The sequence below is a fragment of the Canis lupus genome, chromosome 5, assembly GCF_011100685.1.
Source record: "Canis lupus familiaris isolate Mischka breed German Shepherd chromosome 5, alternate assembly UU_Cfam_GSD_1.0, whole genome shotgun sequence".
NCBI lineage: Eukaryota > Metazoa > Chordata > Mammalia > Carnivora > Canidae > Canis > Canis lupus.
This window is the reverse complement of record NC_049226.1, coordinates 30,398,511-30,414,971: the sequence shown is the minus strand read 5'-3', so window position 1 is coordinate 30,414,971 and position 16,461 is coordinate 30,398,511. Positions and strand designations below refer to the sequence as shown.

The 16,461-nt window shown below is 43.7% G+C and overlaps 1 protein-coding gene across 3 annotated transcripts in view; it reads left to right on the top strand.

The window, feature by feature from the left end:
* The window catches only part of ZZEF1 (zinc finger ZZ-type and EF-hand domain containing 1), a 101,204-nt gene that overhangs the window by 19,105 nt on the left and 65,638 nt on the right, over positions 1–16,461 (top strand). For 2 of the 3 annotated variants that reach the window (XM_038536383.1, XM_038536384.1), the window contains exons 3-9: positions 923–1,117; positions 2,584–2,755; positions 3,919–4,118; positions 5,456–5,666; positions 9,355–9,471; positions 10,590–10,768; positions 12,198–12,296. In XM_038536383.1, coding sequence (XP_038392311.1) covers positions 923–1,117; positions 2,584–2,755; positions 3,919–4,118; positions 5,456–5,666; positions 9,355–9,471; positions 10,590–10,768; positions 12,198–12,296 — 1,173 coding nt within the window. Of the gene's footprint in view, positions 1–922; positions 1,118–2,583; positions 2,756–3,918; positions 4,119–5,455; positions 5,667–9,354; positions 9,472–10,589; positions 10,769–12,197; positions 12,297–16,461 lie in introns of those variants that run through there. The other variant, XM_038536385.1, reaches the window with a different exon arrangement.

Sequence of the window (16,461 nt, the reverse complement as noted above, 5' to 3'; positions counted from 1 at the left end):
GTGGGATAGTGGAGGAGCACTTGAGGGCAGAGCCTTATCTGCTATGCATTGCCACCAGGAATCCTGGGCAAGGCAGTGGCTGCGTTATCATAATCACATCTTACATAGTGTAGTGTAAAAACTCTCTAATGCGATAAACTGTATCCTAGTCGACATGCTATATGCAAAGCTTGTTTAAAAACTTCTAGTTGAGGGACACCCGGATGGCTCAGTGGGTGAGCATCTGCCTTTGGCTCACGTCTTGACCCCAGGGATCGAGTCCCACATCGGGCTTCCCGCAGGGAGCCTGCTTTTCTCTCTGCCTATGTCTGTCTCTCATGAATAAATGAAATCTTTAAAAACAAAAACAAAAAAACCCTTCTAGTCAGTATTTCAGAGCTTATACATTTTAAAGCTTGGATTGAAATAATTTATTGTAAGTCTTCTAAAATTCTATGAAATTAAAATTTTTACAGATTTTATTTTGAAGTAATCTCACCAGGCCAATGTGGGGCTCAAACCCACAGCCCTGAGATCAAGAGCCTCACGTTCCATGACTAAGCCAGCCGCCACAAAATTAATTTTTAAATTGAGATTACCACTGGTTCATTTCATTTCATTTCTTTTCTTTTTTTTAAAGTAGGCTCCATGCCCAGCCTGGAGCCCAGTGTGGGGCTTGAACTCATGACCCTGAAGTCAAGACCTGAGCTGAGATTGCTAAGAGTTGGACACTTAACTGACTGAGTCACCCAGGTGCCCCCGCCACTGGTTCATTTCTTAAAACTTGTTTAGATTTTTACATGATGAAAGCTGAGAATATCAATGAAGATTCTTAATGGTTGCTTTTAATTCAGCCAATTCTGATAGGCCACTAGGCAGAGAGTGTGGGAATACTATTGTGGTGGGTTCCTAAAAACACCAAATATGGGTTTTGTCTGCCCAGGTTTCATAGACATATTCTCAGAGTCCAAGGAGGGTCTGGGTGTGCACGCATCCTTGATCCTGCGTTTCCTGCACCGCAATCGGCTCTCCGGCATGGCCATCCCCTGCCCCATGCTGGACCACTGCAGTAACATGTGCTCCATGAGGGCTTCTGTTCTGAAGGAGTCTTTGGACCAGCTGGTACAGAGAGAAAAGGGTAAGTGTAAGTGTGTGCTGGGGGCTCCTGCACATGTTCTGTCATTGTTTCTTCCAAATGCAGTATAAATGAGGTCTTCTCCCTGCCTTCCTTTCTGAAAACTGGAACAGTAACCAGTTTGTAGCTTAAGAATGTGATCTGCTTACTTGTTTTCGTCTCTCCCCCTGCCCCCCTCCCCCCTTCACATTTTGCTCAGATGTGACTTCAGGGAGGTCTTCCTCATTACCCTACCTCTCATTACCCTACCTCATTACCCTATCTAATTAACGCCCCTACCCCACCATTTCTCATCTTCTGGTCACTATCACCTTTGTAGGTTTCATGGTCTCAGTGGCACTTATTATTTGAAGTTGTGACATTATTATTTCTTTGCATTTTGTCTGCCTTGTTCATGTTATTATCCTTAGCACCCAGAACTGTACATGCCACGTAGAAGGTACTCTGTAAGTGGTAGTAGAATCAATGAGGAAAGCCACTACACTCAGTCTGGACTCACTCAGAAGTTGATAGTGTGGATAGACAGGTCCATGGAACATAATAGAGTCCAGAAACAGACCCGTGGAATACAGGACCAGATATAGTCAGCTTTGCAAATGGATGGAAAGGCAAATTAGTCAGCGAGTGGAATTAGAGTAACTGGCCAGCCTTTGGAGAAAAAAATAAAACAGATTCTTTACCTCAGTTCCATTCACTGAAACCAATTTCAGGTGGATTAAAATGTTCAACGGCAAAGAAACTGTAAAGTACCAGAAGAGAGTAGTCCTAGTGCACAACTCTTGATGGGAGACCTTGGTAAGCAAGACTTAGAGAGCCGGAAACTACAGGAGACTAAGACTTGATGCAACTGAAAGTACAGCAGAAAATATCATAAGCAGAGTCAAAAGCTGAATGATATTCTAGGGAACAAAAATACATTTTGTAACATGTTGCAACAGCCTGGATTTTTTACTAACTCTGATCTTGGACACTTACTTAACTCTCTGTGCCTTCGTTTCCTCATCTCTGAACTGAATTAGTACCTAGAAAAAATATGGAAAAGTGCCTGGCTCACAGTAAACATCCCCTGTATGTACATGTGTATATGCGTCCTATAGCATACAAACTGGTAAGAAAGCTTGTGACCCAGCAGAATGTAGATGAGGATAGGACTGAACTGCTCTCAGAAACACAAAAGGTTTATAAAATCTCACACGTAATTAAAGAAATATAAATTTAAACTGAAAGATACCATTTTCTTCCCTGTTGTGGTTTTGCAAATACATCATTAAGTATTTTACCACAGAGGTCCTGGAGCAACCCTTGGCCAATGTCTGCTTTATATGGGTTCTTGGGAAGGCGATTTTTAAGGAATACTTATTTTTCCAGGGCCAAAATACCAAGCATATTTATGTTAGATATTTTAAATGATCCTTTTTTTCCCCTTTGTGAAAGAGATGTCATGTGATAGAATTTGATTTTCCCTGTAGAAAGTCCTGGAGATCTAACCAGAAGCCCAGAGATGGATAAACTCAAGTCAGTAGCAAAGTGCTACGCTTACATAGAAACATCCTCCAACCCTGCAGACATCGACAAGATGACAAATGGAGAAACATCATCATACTGGCAATCAGATGGCAGTGCTCGCTCACACTGGATTCGGTGGGTGGTGTAACACCAGTTGAGAGTCCAAGAAAATTACCCTCTTGCTTTCTCTTGTCTCATTAATGCATTAAATTATTTTCTAAATTTTAGAATACTTTCTACTTAACTGCTTGATTTTTTTCTTATTGTGACTATTTGTGAAAATGCATTAAGAATAAAGTAAAGGAAAAAAAAATAAAGGGAGAGACGCCTGGATGGCTCAACAGTCTGAGCACTGCCGGACCGGTGGTTGAGCATCTGCCTTTGGCTCAGGGCGTGACCCAGGGTCCAGGATGGAGTCCCACATCAGGCTCCTTGTGGGGAGTCTGCTTCTCCCTCTGCCTGTGTCTCTGCCTCTCTCTCTCTCTCTCTCTGTGTCTCTTATGAATAAATAAATAAAATCTTAAAAAAAAAACAAGAATAAAGGGAATTATATGAAATCATGCTACCTGGTTCATGTATTCATAAACATGGATAATTCCTCTACTTGGTATTTTAAGGTAGAAAATAGTGTTTGACTAGTATTTTATAATACTGATTTCAAATCTTTTTCACTACTTTTTCAGAAAAATTAATATCACAAGGGGCAAATACTTTTCTTATCTCAGATGTGATTTTACCTTTTAAGATCCTTTCCATGCTTTTAAAAAATCTGTATGCAGCTGTCTTGGCCAGTTTGGCAGATGAGTAGGGAATGGGATGACCAGGAACCCTGGGGTAGAATTGATGGCAGTAAACTGGTATTTATAGAAGTTTTGAAGCTGCCATCTAAATTGTCACCTGTCTCTTCGGAGAATGGGCTAATTTCGGTTGGTGAAAATAGAAATAATTATCTTGTTTTCTCATAGAGAGTATATATGACCTTTGGCCATCTAATTTATAGATGAGGGAATATATTCAGTTCTCGAGGTTTAGAATTTACTTTTTGCCAGGTAAAGTGATTTTTTTAGGATGTTCATATTGTACTTGCTTGCCTGTACTGATAGCTTAAAAGGGAATGTGAGGTTAATCTTGAATGGAAAGAAATTTTACAGACATGACATAAGCAGAAGCTCATAAGGACTTTGAAACTCATAACATTTCAGGTTGGTTGGTTTTAGGATCATGGAGATGGGACCTGTGAATGTGGCCCATGACAACCTGTATAAACATTTGTAGTCTGTGCTCCCTATGTTTTCCAGCTTAAAGATGAAGCCAGATGTTGTGCTTAGGCACTTGTCCATTGCTGTGGCTGCCACTGACCAGAGCTACATGCCGCAGCAGGTGACGGTCGCTGTGGGCAGAAGTGCCAGCGATCTTCAGGATGTCCGCGATGTGCACATTCCCAGCAATGTCACTGGCTATGTGACACTTCTGGAGAACGCCAACATTAGTCAGCTGTGTGAGTCAGCCCAGATGCTTGTCCTTCTATTAAGGGGACTGGATGGCAGGTGGTGGGGAGGAGGTTGATCAGTGGGAAGACCTCTAAAGTGGAGAAACCGTCAGATTTCCTTGGGAGGTTGATTTGCTTCTCGTGATGCACATGGGAGTAGCCATTATTTCACTTTTATGGTGTTGTAGAGGGTTATAGAAGCCTTTTTTAATTAAAAGTATTTTATTCTTGTTTCCTTATTAAAAAAATATGGATTAACAGAAATTATTCAAAATCTCATTACCTAGGGATTGTCACTGTGAATATGTTAGTATGGATCCTTCCAGAACCTTTCTTATGTGTGTGTGGTTTACACACATGCACATGTTTTAGGATAAAACATAGGGTTAAGTACATGAATTTACAAGAATGGTGATATTCTTTCTGTGCTGTCGTTTAATTTTTTTAGCACATTGTCAGACCATGTGTTCTTGCACACCTTTATTTAGTGATGTAAGAATTTGTCTTTATTTTAACCAGCCCTTTATTCTGGGACATTCAGTTTGTTTCCATTTTTATACAATTATAACTTTGCTTCACACCTGGCATTTTGGAAATAATCACAATTCTGTGATTTCTTTCCAGGCTTTTTGCATTCAGGGAGCCGGGATGCTTCATGTTTTGTCTCATTTCTCCTAAGCTTTCCTGGGCCAAAAGAAGTGTTCTTACTTTGCTCAGAGGAACTGAGGCCTAGGGAGGTAGAGTCTTTGTGTCTCATCCCTGGGCAAAGCAGTAGTTAAACTCCTGGAGTAGACGCTTGCTGTCTCACACTGTGCTGCTCCCTTCTCTCAGTTGTGTGCTTTTGAACTTGTCACCTCCTCCTCTCCAACCCAAATAAGAAATTGTGACAGCTCTTAAAAGTGAGTCATGCCTGTGTCATCTATTTGGACTTGATTATTAAAAATAAATTCTCACAACTGCTGTGAGCCAGCTATTGTTTAAATCAAAATTTCAGAACACTATCAAAAATTCTAGACATTTTCTTCCTGTGTATTTAATTGGGATTTAAAAAGTGATCTTTGTGTTAATTTTCAAGATGCATCAATTCCTAAGAAACTTTGTGATGGAAAGGTTTAAGCCACCCTTACACTTACATGTTATTCTTAGGACTCCTAATTTTGGTGATGCTTATCTGACAAACTTATATGCTAGCTCCATTGTACACATTATTTATTTCTTGCTTCAAAGTATATTTCAGAATTTTCTTTTCAAAATGTGAATTACTATTTTGCTTTTAGTTGGGAGCCTAGCCTTTGCTGAACTGAAGAAGTTAATCCAACACTGAATTTGTCGTTTGCGCTTGACAGATGTCCAGATTAACATAAAACGTTGTCTTAGCGATGGATGTGACACTAGAATTCATGGTCTGAGGGCTGTTGGCTTTCAGAGAGTTAAGAAGTCTGGGGTCTCCGTGTCAGATGCTTCTGCAATCTGGTACTGGTCTCTGCTGACCTCTCTGGTGACGGCGTCCATGGAGACCAACCCTGCCTTCGTCCAGACAGTGCTGCACAACACGCAGTAAGTCCCCCTCTGCGCCTGACCCTGAGACTCTGTGGCTTAGCCCTGGGCACCTGGGTGTGTCTTGTCTGCTTTCAGCTCCCGTTTTGGGATGGGGGTCACAGGCGCCGTTCTGTTCCTCACCCATGGGGCAGGTTGCTCACATTCATGGAGCACTTTGTATCAGATACAGCACCTTCAGATGCTGTGCATTATTTACCTACTCACATTGTGAAACATGTAAAACTTACTCCTGTGTCACCGATGAGGGTCCTGTGACGCTCCCCAAGGCGTGTCACCGGGCAGGGTTGCACTCCTGGGAATCACGCCTTGGAACTCAAGGTTGAGTGAGAATCTTTTCACTAATGAGGGAGATCTTCTCAAAGATACTAAACAATTTATTTTTAAATGTAGAGAGCACTTTTGAAAATAAAAATTAAGAAAGTAAAAGTAAGTTAAAATGAAGTAAAAAATTAAAACTTCATTAAATTTAAATTTAAAAAAATTAAACATTAAAAATCTAAAGAAACCCCCCAAAACCTTTTAGGGCAAAAAGCCACAGTGGTAACAGCCAAGACAAAAAGTAGTGACATGTAACCTTAAAAGCAAGGAAGTACTCGTGTTATATTTAAGTTCAGTCCCTGAGAGAGAGATTGCTGATAGGGTTCCCTGGATGTCCTGTGAGAATGTTTGTGGTTGCTGTTAAGTGAACCTTTTCCTGTGGGCAGGCCACATATGGAGACCCATATTTGTCCATACTCCTCTGTCATGCTTCCTGTTTAAAATTGTTTTAAACACATCGATTAGAAACTTGGAGAAATATTGCCAGTACAGTACAAACAGCTTTTATTTCCTTCTGAGCCACTTGAGAATGGTCTGCAAACCTGGTGCCCAGTCGTCCCTGAGTATACAAGTGTGTGTTTCCTGCCAGCAGGGAATGTTCTCTGCCCCTGTCTAGCTCAGGAAGTTCATGGGATGCACAGTGCTGTCATCTAGGCCTCAGGTCCCCTTTGGGTCTCTCACATTGTCCCAGGAATGACCTGTGTAGCAAAAGGACCCAGGCCACACTTTGTGTTTCGTTGTCATGTCTCCTTAGTCTCCTTCCGTGTGGACCAGTTCCTCAGTCTTTCCTCTATGTTAAGACTTTGAGGTTAATGAAAATTATTTCTAGGAGTGTTGTTCAGTTTTGGTTTATCTGATGTTTCATAATGATTAAATTTAGGTTTTATGTCATTAGCAGGAGTATCACAGAAAGAGGATGTGTTCTCATTGCATGTCCCGTCAGGTGACCCACAACGTTAGAGTGTCCTCTGCTAGTTCTGCTCATATTAACTTTGACACCTTGAAGGAAGTGGAGTCTGCCAGATTTTTCCATTGTAAAGGGATTTTTTTTTGTCTTGGTATAGTAAGTATTTTGTGAGGATGTGCTTTGAGACTGTAAATGTCCCATTCTTCCTCAAACTTTATATGGGTGTGGACTCATGGTTTCCTGTGGGTTACATCACAGTGTTGATGTCTAGAGTGGCCCAGATTTGGCCAGTGGGAACCCCATTAGCCTGGTTCACGTGTCCTTTTGACATGTCCTCAGCAGCTTGGAACGCTTCCTTACTTTCTACAACAATAGAGTATCGCAGGCCTGTCTTGAATGCTCCCTGTGTTAGTCCCGGAATCAACCATTGTTTCTGAGGAGTCATTATCCCTTTTAGTGGAGAATGATATTTAGGAATGAAACACATGGAGCTCATTGCAGGTGGGGTATTGCATATCTCAGGCCCTCTCAGTGGACCCCATGAGGAAGTACGTGTTGTACATACGTAATATGCACATGTGTGTAATATGCACATTGTGTACGTTACATACATTTACAGCCATATTCATTTCTGTGTCTTTGGTGCTGGAGTTTGCAGCGATACTCGGTCCTGATCCAGCACCAGTGTTCATTCTAGTTTTCTCTCTGTAATTGCACCTCCCTTCTCTGATGATGAGAAAACTGCTGCCCACCCCCCTTACCACATTTACTTATTTAATTAGTCCTAATCAACGTAAGCAGTGTTCCATCTCCCATGCCCTCACCTGGACACTCTCCTCACCCGACTCCTGCTCCAGCACCATTGGCAGGGCTTCTGCAGGGCTGTCCTTGTGCACATGCTCTGCTGAATCCCCTGGATCCCCTGGCCTGGCACCAGGCCGCTCTTCTGGGTTTGCAGTGGCCCTGGTGGGCCATCCCGTTTGCAGATCCTCTCTCACGGTGCTCAGCACCCCATCAGGGGCCACCATGCTGCCATGCCCTCCCACCCAAACACACAAGTGCCTGCCTTATGGACTGAGCTTTCAGGAAGGGGAAGAAGGAGAGCTCTCTACCTTATTTTTGTGAAGATAGGTTGTTGAGGAATGGATATATATAAAGTTTGTATATCTAAACAGTTGTAATTGTTAATCTGCAATTATGTTTTTACTCCTCATGTTTAAGTATCGGTGATCTAAAGCTACTGTAGAATTTTTTGAAAAATTTTCAGTGAGGAAAAATAAAAAAATTATGAAACAAAATTGTTTACTTGTCTTAGTAGAAATAGATCTGGTCAATCACTGCATGCTCATGTGCAGTGCTGAACTCGCAGAGCAGCTGCATTTGGTGTGGCTGCTGTCCTGCATGGCTCCTTGTAGGGCAAGGGAAGAATGAGAGCAGAGGGAGGCTGACACAGTATTGGCTTTATCTTAGTGTCTCTGTCTTGAAATAGAAATAAATTGTTCGAGGGATTCTCATTATTGTTACCATATAATTGACTGTCAGTTGTAGAACTTTGAGTTATTTTTTGTATGCCTTTAAGTTGTTCACAGTGGACTCACTCACCCAGCACACTTGCTGGCATAAAGGAGGACCCTGTGATTTTTGGTTGCATAAATCTGTTTGATGGCTGCTAGTCTGGAGGAGGTAAAACTTCAGAAAGATTAACGTAAGAGGAGACGAAAGAAGAGAAACACTGAAGCAGACATTAAAGCAGAAAGGTGGGCAGCCCCGGTGGCCCAGCAGTTTAGCGCCGCCTTCAGCCTGGGGTGTGATCCTGGAGACCCAGGATCGAGTTCCACATCAGGCTTCCTGCATGGAGCCTGCTTCTCCCTCTGTCTGTGTCTCTGTCTCTCTGTCTCTTTCTCTCTCTCTGTGTTGTGAATAAATAAATAAAATCTTAAAAAAAAAAAAAAAAAGGCAGAAAGGCCAAGAAACACAGGCAAGAATAGAAACTGTGACAGGTGCTCATATGTTTAGGGGGAAAGAAAATTCCTGGCATGTCTTTAGATGCTATCGATCTTACAATCTTATGTATAAATAATCTTCTTACTGGGCCACAACCTGCTCTGCCCCTGCGGGGTCACATATCTGAAGAACTTTGGGGTTTTCTGTAGAGTTTGTGTGTCTTTGCCCACCCTACATGAAATGAGGACTTGTTCTCAAAGAGTGGGATGAGTCTTCGTGGAGGGAAATGGAACTCTTAAAAGAAAGAATAAATAAGAAAGAAGGAAGCTCCATGAAGTTACTTGGCACCATGACTCCTAGGGGAAAAGCTGGCTTGATGTTGTGTGCCAAGTTCTCTGTGGGAACACTTTGTGAGGGATTAATCCCAACAGGTGCCTAACAATTTGGTTTTCATCAAATATTATGAAATTACCTTTTTGCCTGGATTTGTTCTGATTTTCCATCTCACAATTGCAGGAAGGCACTACAGCACATGCCTCCACTTTCCCTCTCACCAGGATCTACAGATGTCTCAACTTTCCTGTCTCCCAACGTTCTAGAAGAGGTGGACAGCTTCCTCATAAGGATAACTAGGTAAAGTCCAGGTAGATGGGACGAGGCTTATAAGGGTAGATGGTCTGTATGCTTGTTAAGTCTTTTTTTTATTTTTTTTTATTTTTTAGTGCTTTAAATATCAATGCTAAAAATGGCTCATTTTTAGTGACTGAAGAGAAAGTGAAATCATAGTTTAGCCCTCTAAGCTCCATGATCTAGCGACACCACCTGATCTCAGGGGGTGGGGATGGAGGTGGGGGTGCCTCTGATGCAGCCAGAACAGGTGTCTCAGAGTCCCCAGAGCAGAGGCTCTCCACCTGCTTGGAGCCCCAGCCCATGGCCTCACCCGGCACCTGCTGCCTCTGCGTAGGTGCTCACACCGCTCATCTGTGGGCCCAGGCAAGGCTCCTTAGTGGCTTGACAGGCAGTGCTTGCTGTCCTCTGTCCTGTTTCCACCTGGCCCTGAGGAAACTGTGTCAGAGTGCCGACAGTTTGAAAAGTTGCAGTGTAACGGGTTTAAAAAGACAGGCATGTGTTGGAGCACACCTGAGGTAAGTTGTTGGTACTTGGGGGAATGAGCTCTTGACATCTGGCTAGTAGTCTGGCTAGTAATCGTTCTTTGTAGCAGAGGCTTTTTATGTAGCAGCTTTTTTTTTTTTTAATTTATTTTATTTATTTATGATAGTCACATAGAGAGAGAGAGAGAGAGAGAGGCAGAGACATAGGCAGAGGGAGAAGCAGGCTCCATGCACCGGCAGCCTGACGTGGGATTCGATCCCGGGTCTCCAGGATCACGCCCTGGGCCAAAGGCAGGCGCCAAACCGCTGCGCCACCCAGGGATCCCTGTAGCAGCTTTTTTATTGTGGTTTATTTGTTGTTTGGTTGATACAGTCTGACTTGTTAAAATTGATATTGTTAGTATTATTTAATAGTTATAGAGTAAGGGCACAGAGGTAAGGATTGAATTTCCTTGTCCTATGGGTTGATTTAGTTTTTCTTTAGGTTATCTTGTGGATTTTGAGAAAGTATGTCTGATGAACACAGAGAAAGCATGTCTTATGTGATTTTACTGATGCTGGTCAGTGATGTGGGATTTGGGCTGCCTGGATTTTCTCATGATTTTAAGAAGTGAAAAGTTTTTTGCTCTTTGTTTATAGCTGCTGTTCAACTCCAGAGGTGGAGCTGACTCTTCTGGCCTTTGCACTAGCAAGAGGAAGTGTTGCCAAAGTGCTGAGCTGTCTGTGTACCATTGCTGACCACCTGGACACACGCTATGATGCCTCGTCCCTCATCTCCTCCATGGCATCAGTCAGGCAGACCCTGCTCCTTAAATACGGTAAACGAGTAAGGCGTGCTGGACCAGCTGCAAACCCATCACTAACCTGGCATCCTCTTATATCCTCCATGATTCCGGGATGACATAGCCTCTCCTACATGGGGAGGGCAAGAAGAAGAGGGTATGGGCTCATTGATGGCAGCATCAGAAGAGGGCCTGAGTGTCCCCGGGGTTGTACTCTTGGGATTTACTGGCCTGATCACTTAGGCTTAGTGGCCGTTTGATCACAGCCATCCTGGAGGAGGTGCAGGTGTGTCTCTGTGTAGACCAATAGGTTTGGGAAGCTGGAGTACCTTCCATCTCAGGGAGGGAGGGATCCTGGTCTTAGACTTGCACCCCTCTGCCATCCCTCTGAGAGCTGCCTGCCTGCCACCGCTTTGCCCACCAGGGCTCAGCAAAGAGTCCACCTTAGTGCTTTCCTGCTGACCAGGATGGGCCTTCCTAACCTTTCTCAGTGAATGTGGGAGGAACAGCTTATTCACTGTCTCGGCCTCTAGTGCTAAAGATTCTGTCCACAAAGTCCAGTATCGGATCCCATCCTGTTCAGTTAGAGCGGCAGACAGTGCTGTCTCTGCCATGATATTTGTACCTTTGCCTTAGTACAACTTAATAATTTATTTTATGTTTAATAATTACGGTCATACTGTTGATGTCTGGTAAATCCAATTTTCCCCCTAAATTTGAAGAGGTCATTTTATTGTGGGGTTAAGGGGCCTGTAGCAAGCACAGCTGGATGGCAAGGGTATGTAGTGTTTGGAAAATACTCTCCAGGAAAGTTATCGATTCAGATGAGCAGTTACTTGGGCTGGGAGCACTGGATAGGGGAGTGATGCATGCAGGAATGTTTGTTATTGGCAGTGTCCTAGTTCTGGATTGGGTTCTAGGTTAATGGGTATTCATCATAGTCTTAACACAAAAGGGAAAGGAAGAAAAGCTTTCAGGTCATCGTAGCAAATGGTACTTTTAAAAATTCTTAAAACTTTCAAAATTTGCCTGCAGGTATATTAAAGGAACAACACCCAAGACCCTAAGATATTATTTATATATTTAAATGCAATTATAATAAAATTAATTATTGTCTCCAAAACACCATTTTAGGAATCCCTCTCCCAAACTGTGAATCTGTGGTATGAATCTGTATCTTATGATGTGCTTTGTTTCAGAATAGTAGTTATTCTAGAGACCTCTTCTTGGAATTACATAGGGATGTAGAGCTCTGCGTGGTCTGTTTGAGGAAGGCATGGAAAAACGGTGCCAGCTTTTGTCTAGTATAGCTTCTCTGTTTTAGCTGTTACATGAGTGCATTTGCAGTCAGCAGTGTGGGGGCCACCTGTGCTCCACTTCCACTGGCATGCCTGCTAGCTTTTATTTTTTTACAAACTAGCACCACCTTCAACCTCTCGTTTCAACCTCTATTTTCTTCGATCAGGTAAACCTCTTCAGCTGACCCTTCAGGCCTGTGATGTTAAAGGGAAAGAAGAGAAATCAGGGCCCGAAAACCTCCTTGTCGAGCCGTGGACAAGAGATGGTGAGTGGTGGGTCTGTCCATGTTTGGTGAGCAGGAGAGGCCGCAGTGTGTCCTCTGGCTGTGGGGACCGTGGGCTGGGCCTTGGGCTGCTCAAGACATGTAGGCTGCGCACCAGGTTGGCCTTCATGAGGCAGTGGTTCTATAACCATCTGTGCCTTCTGTAGGGCAGCCGGCTATCCCGCTTGGTGTCAGTCACTTGTAATGGCTTGCATATACTTGAGCCCTCCGTTTTTGAAAAGCGAGGACTCTTCCTTTTGGAATCTAAAAAGTCACCATTTTTAAAAATTGATTGTTTTTAAAGATTTTATTTTTTTTATTCATGAGAGGCACAGAGAGAGGGGCAGAGACACAGGCAGAGGGAGAAGCAGGCTCCCTGTGGGGAGCCCAGTGAGGGACTTGATCCCAGGACCTCAGGGTCATGCCCTGAGCTGAAGGCAGACGCTCAACTGCTGAGCCCCCCAGACATCCCAAAGTCACCATTTTTAAATTCAGATGATTTTTATATTGTGTTGTCCTAAAGCATTAAAAACCTCAGCAGGTCCGAAGCATATTGCTGAAAAGATAGTTAAGGGGAAGGGTCTATCTCAGTATGGCTCACCTGGATCTGGAATGTCTGGAAGAAAGCCTCCGTCCTCACTTGGTACCAACACAGAGCTGCGGAGGCTCTCTCTCACGTGGTGTGGGCCCTTTGCCTTGTCCCAGGGTGTCGGTGAGGCTCTCCTCATCCGTCTTGTTGGCCAACTGGCTCACTTCCTGCGTGAGCCCCCGTAGAGTCAGTGGATTGTTGGGAACATGGCTAATTCAGCCCAGGAAGGGGAATGTGCTGGCAGCCATCAAACACTGGCACGAATTGCCCTCCTGCTTTGAATTTGCTTTCTCCTGAGCCTTCCTCATGGCCACCTGCATTCTTGGCGGTCACCTCTCCTCTGTCCTGTCCCCTGTGTGCTTCTGCTAAGGCACCTCCTCTCCCTGGTGGACTTTACAGGCCACAGACCCTTGCTGCGGTCCTCTCTGTGCTGCGCAGCCTCTGCAAGGACATTTCCTTCACTTGCTAAGGGCCACACAGGCTGCTCACTCTCCCACCACCACAGTGGGCTCTTGTCCTCCCTCCCCGACCCAGGACAGGCAAGACCACTCTGCCAAAGGCTCTGCATTTTTCTTCACTCTCTGGAGAGTCAGGAGTTTTGTCTCCAGAGCATAGAAGACAGAACCTTCTCATAACCTATAGGTGGATTTGTCTTGTACTCTCATCATTATCCACTGAAAAGTCTCTGTTTTATTTTATCTTTTTATTTTACTTTTATTACTATTTTTTTTCTTTTTTTAAAAGATTTTATTTACTTATTCATGAAAGACACAGAGAGAGAAAGGCAGAGATGTAGGCAGAGGGAGAAGCAGGCTCCAGGCAGGGAGCCCGATGTGGGACTTGACCCTGAGACCATGGATCACACCCTGAGCCAGGGGCAGGTGCTCAACCACTGAGCCACCCAGGCGTCCCTTTTATTACCATTTCAAATCATGTCCCATCTATTCTTCTTTTATTTAAGACTTTTCTTTAGAGCAGTTTTAGTTTATAGCAAAATTGGAGGAAGGCACATAGCATTCCTGTATAACCCCTTCCCCCATGCACCGCCTCCCCCATGAGGAGCGTCACTCCAGAGGGAGGCATTTTCTTACTGAGGATGGGCTTATGTCAACATGTTATAATCACTCAAAGTCCATAGGTAACCTTAGGATCCACTTTTCTTTCTTTTTCTTTTTATTCTTTTTTTTAAGATTTATTTATTTATGTATTTGAGAGAGAGGATGTTAGGTGGAGGGGCAGAGAGGGAGAAGCCAACTCTGCACTGAGCAGAGAGCCTGACTCAGGGCTTGATCTCACAACCCTGAGATCACGACTTGAGCCAAATCCAAGGTCGATGCCCAAATGATTGTGCCCACCAGGCACCCCCTTTAGGGTCCACTCTTGATGTTGTATGTTCTGGGAGGTTAAACAAATGTATAGTGACATGTAGCCATCATTATAATACCACACAGTATTTTCAGCATCTTAAAAAACGGTATATGGATTTATAACACTAGTCAAAGTCCAAAAGGACTGCACGTTTTTTTGTAGAATGAGAGTTGAGTACTGTGTTACTCTCCCTGTGACTCTTCTGCCCACCACCCCTCCCTCCTTTCCACTTCCCTCCTGTGGATGGATCTTGTAAAATAGTTGTAGTTGGTGGGCTGGTAATTTTGGTTATGTTTCTTACAAGTACACAGGTGGGATGTGTGTGAGCCTTGGTTTCCCCTGGTCGCTCACTCCATGCCATCACGGTCTGTGTCTTGTAACTCTAGGTTTGGGTCTCTGTTGCTTACTACAGAAAGTGAGTCTGGGGAGATAGGTCAGGTAGGGGAAGGTCCTTGCGGCCAGAACAGCTGAGTCTTGAGTGATTTCTTTCTTCCTTTATGGGGAAAGAGGCTCTTTTCCCTGGTACACTTTAGGCTTCCCAAATACACAAAGTGCCACTCTGGACAAGTGCCTTTTGCCGCCCAGAGTGCCAGAACCCCCACACTGACCCTCCGAACGGCCTACTTTCCTGTCCCGTATTCTAAAGGACTACCAGGTGTTATCGACGGAACGAAGGGGTAGATTTGTGAAATATTTTAAATCTGTGATTTGTTATTTATTTACTGTCATTTTAAGAAAAGAAATTGGGTGAGTAGGGGAATGGTATCAAAACAGAGGGAGCTGTCTCAGGGATTGAGCATCTGCCTTCAGCTCAGGGCGTGATCTCGGGGTCCTGGGATTGAGTCCCACATTAGGCTCCCCACAGGGAACCTGCTTCTCCCTCTGCCTGTGTTCTCTGCCTCTCTCTGTGTCTCCCATGAATAAATAATAAAGTCTTTTAAAAAAACGGAGCCGTAGGACATCACATGAGCTGTTTTTTTTTTGTTTTGTTTTGTTTTTTTTTAACCAAGGAAAGGAAGAACAAAGTTTTATTTATTCACCTTTTAGGCTTTACTGATGTATTTGTTTTAGGCTTTGGAAGAAACCTTTCGATGTGTGTTTGGTGGCAATGCCATTTAAAAAGTGTCTGATTCTTTCAATGTAGTTACCACTTCAGCTCCTTTGAGACAGATGGCCAGTGCGGGTGGTCAGTTAATGGAGGCTTTGAACACACAGCAGAGCAGCTCACAGATTAGGGTTACTGGAAGTGAGTTGTGTGGGTTTCTTACTGTGTGGCTTCCTCACTTACCACGTAGTTACTGTTCCACAGAACTAGGTCCTGCCCTAGCTGCTTCTCTCTCTGAATGAGACTGTGCTCCTTTGGGTTTAACTTTCTTAGTTTTGGTGACACTTTTGCATATTGTCTCATGGCGATTCAACTTCAAACATTTTTGTCTATTGAATTTAGTGTAATGAAGGAAGCAGCATGAGGTGGGTTTAATCTTTGGGTCTTGAGCAGGCAGAGTGGTTGACAGTGAGTTCATGGTTCCTGATTGAGTGGTTGGTGCTGATGTGGGCATGTGTGTGCATTTTATCATTTACAGATGTTTGAAAGAGAAAGACAGCCTTGGGTCTGGTAACAGACCTTTTTGTGGATTATTAAAGGATAATAGCAACAAAAGAGGTAAACCATGACTCATACAAATCTAAAGTGGATGGTTACACTGTTTATCTCATTAATGAGTGAGAGACCAGGGAGGTGTTATGCACAGTTCAAAGGAGAATTCGTAAAACACGTACAGACAGTAAGAAGCCACAGGGACCTGCAAGTAGGTGCAGCATTGATCAGTCTTCATGAAGCAGCAGCAGGTACCTTTCCACAGAACATCGTCTTTATTTCTGCAGACAGAACCGTCAGCACAACTGTCTTTATTCTACGGTTTATGGAGTTGAGTAGCTCACAAACCATGAACGGTGGAGGGAGTGCAAAGAGTGTGCTCAACAGAACCCCTGGCCAGCGTTTCTGCCTGTGTCAAAGTCTTGCACAGTCTTTCCTTGCCAGAGTGTTCCTGAAGTTCCGTCATCCCTGCGTTGTCCTCTAGACCCACGTGCCTTTAACCTGGTCAAGCATCAGGCAGGTTTAGGAATGGCATGGAAAGACGACTGGTGGTCCTATCTTTTGCGTGTTTGAATTCAAGTCACAATCTGTATAAAGTTGATATCTCTTTATTG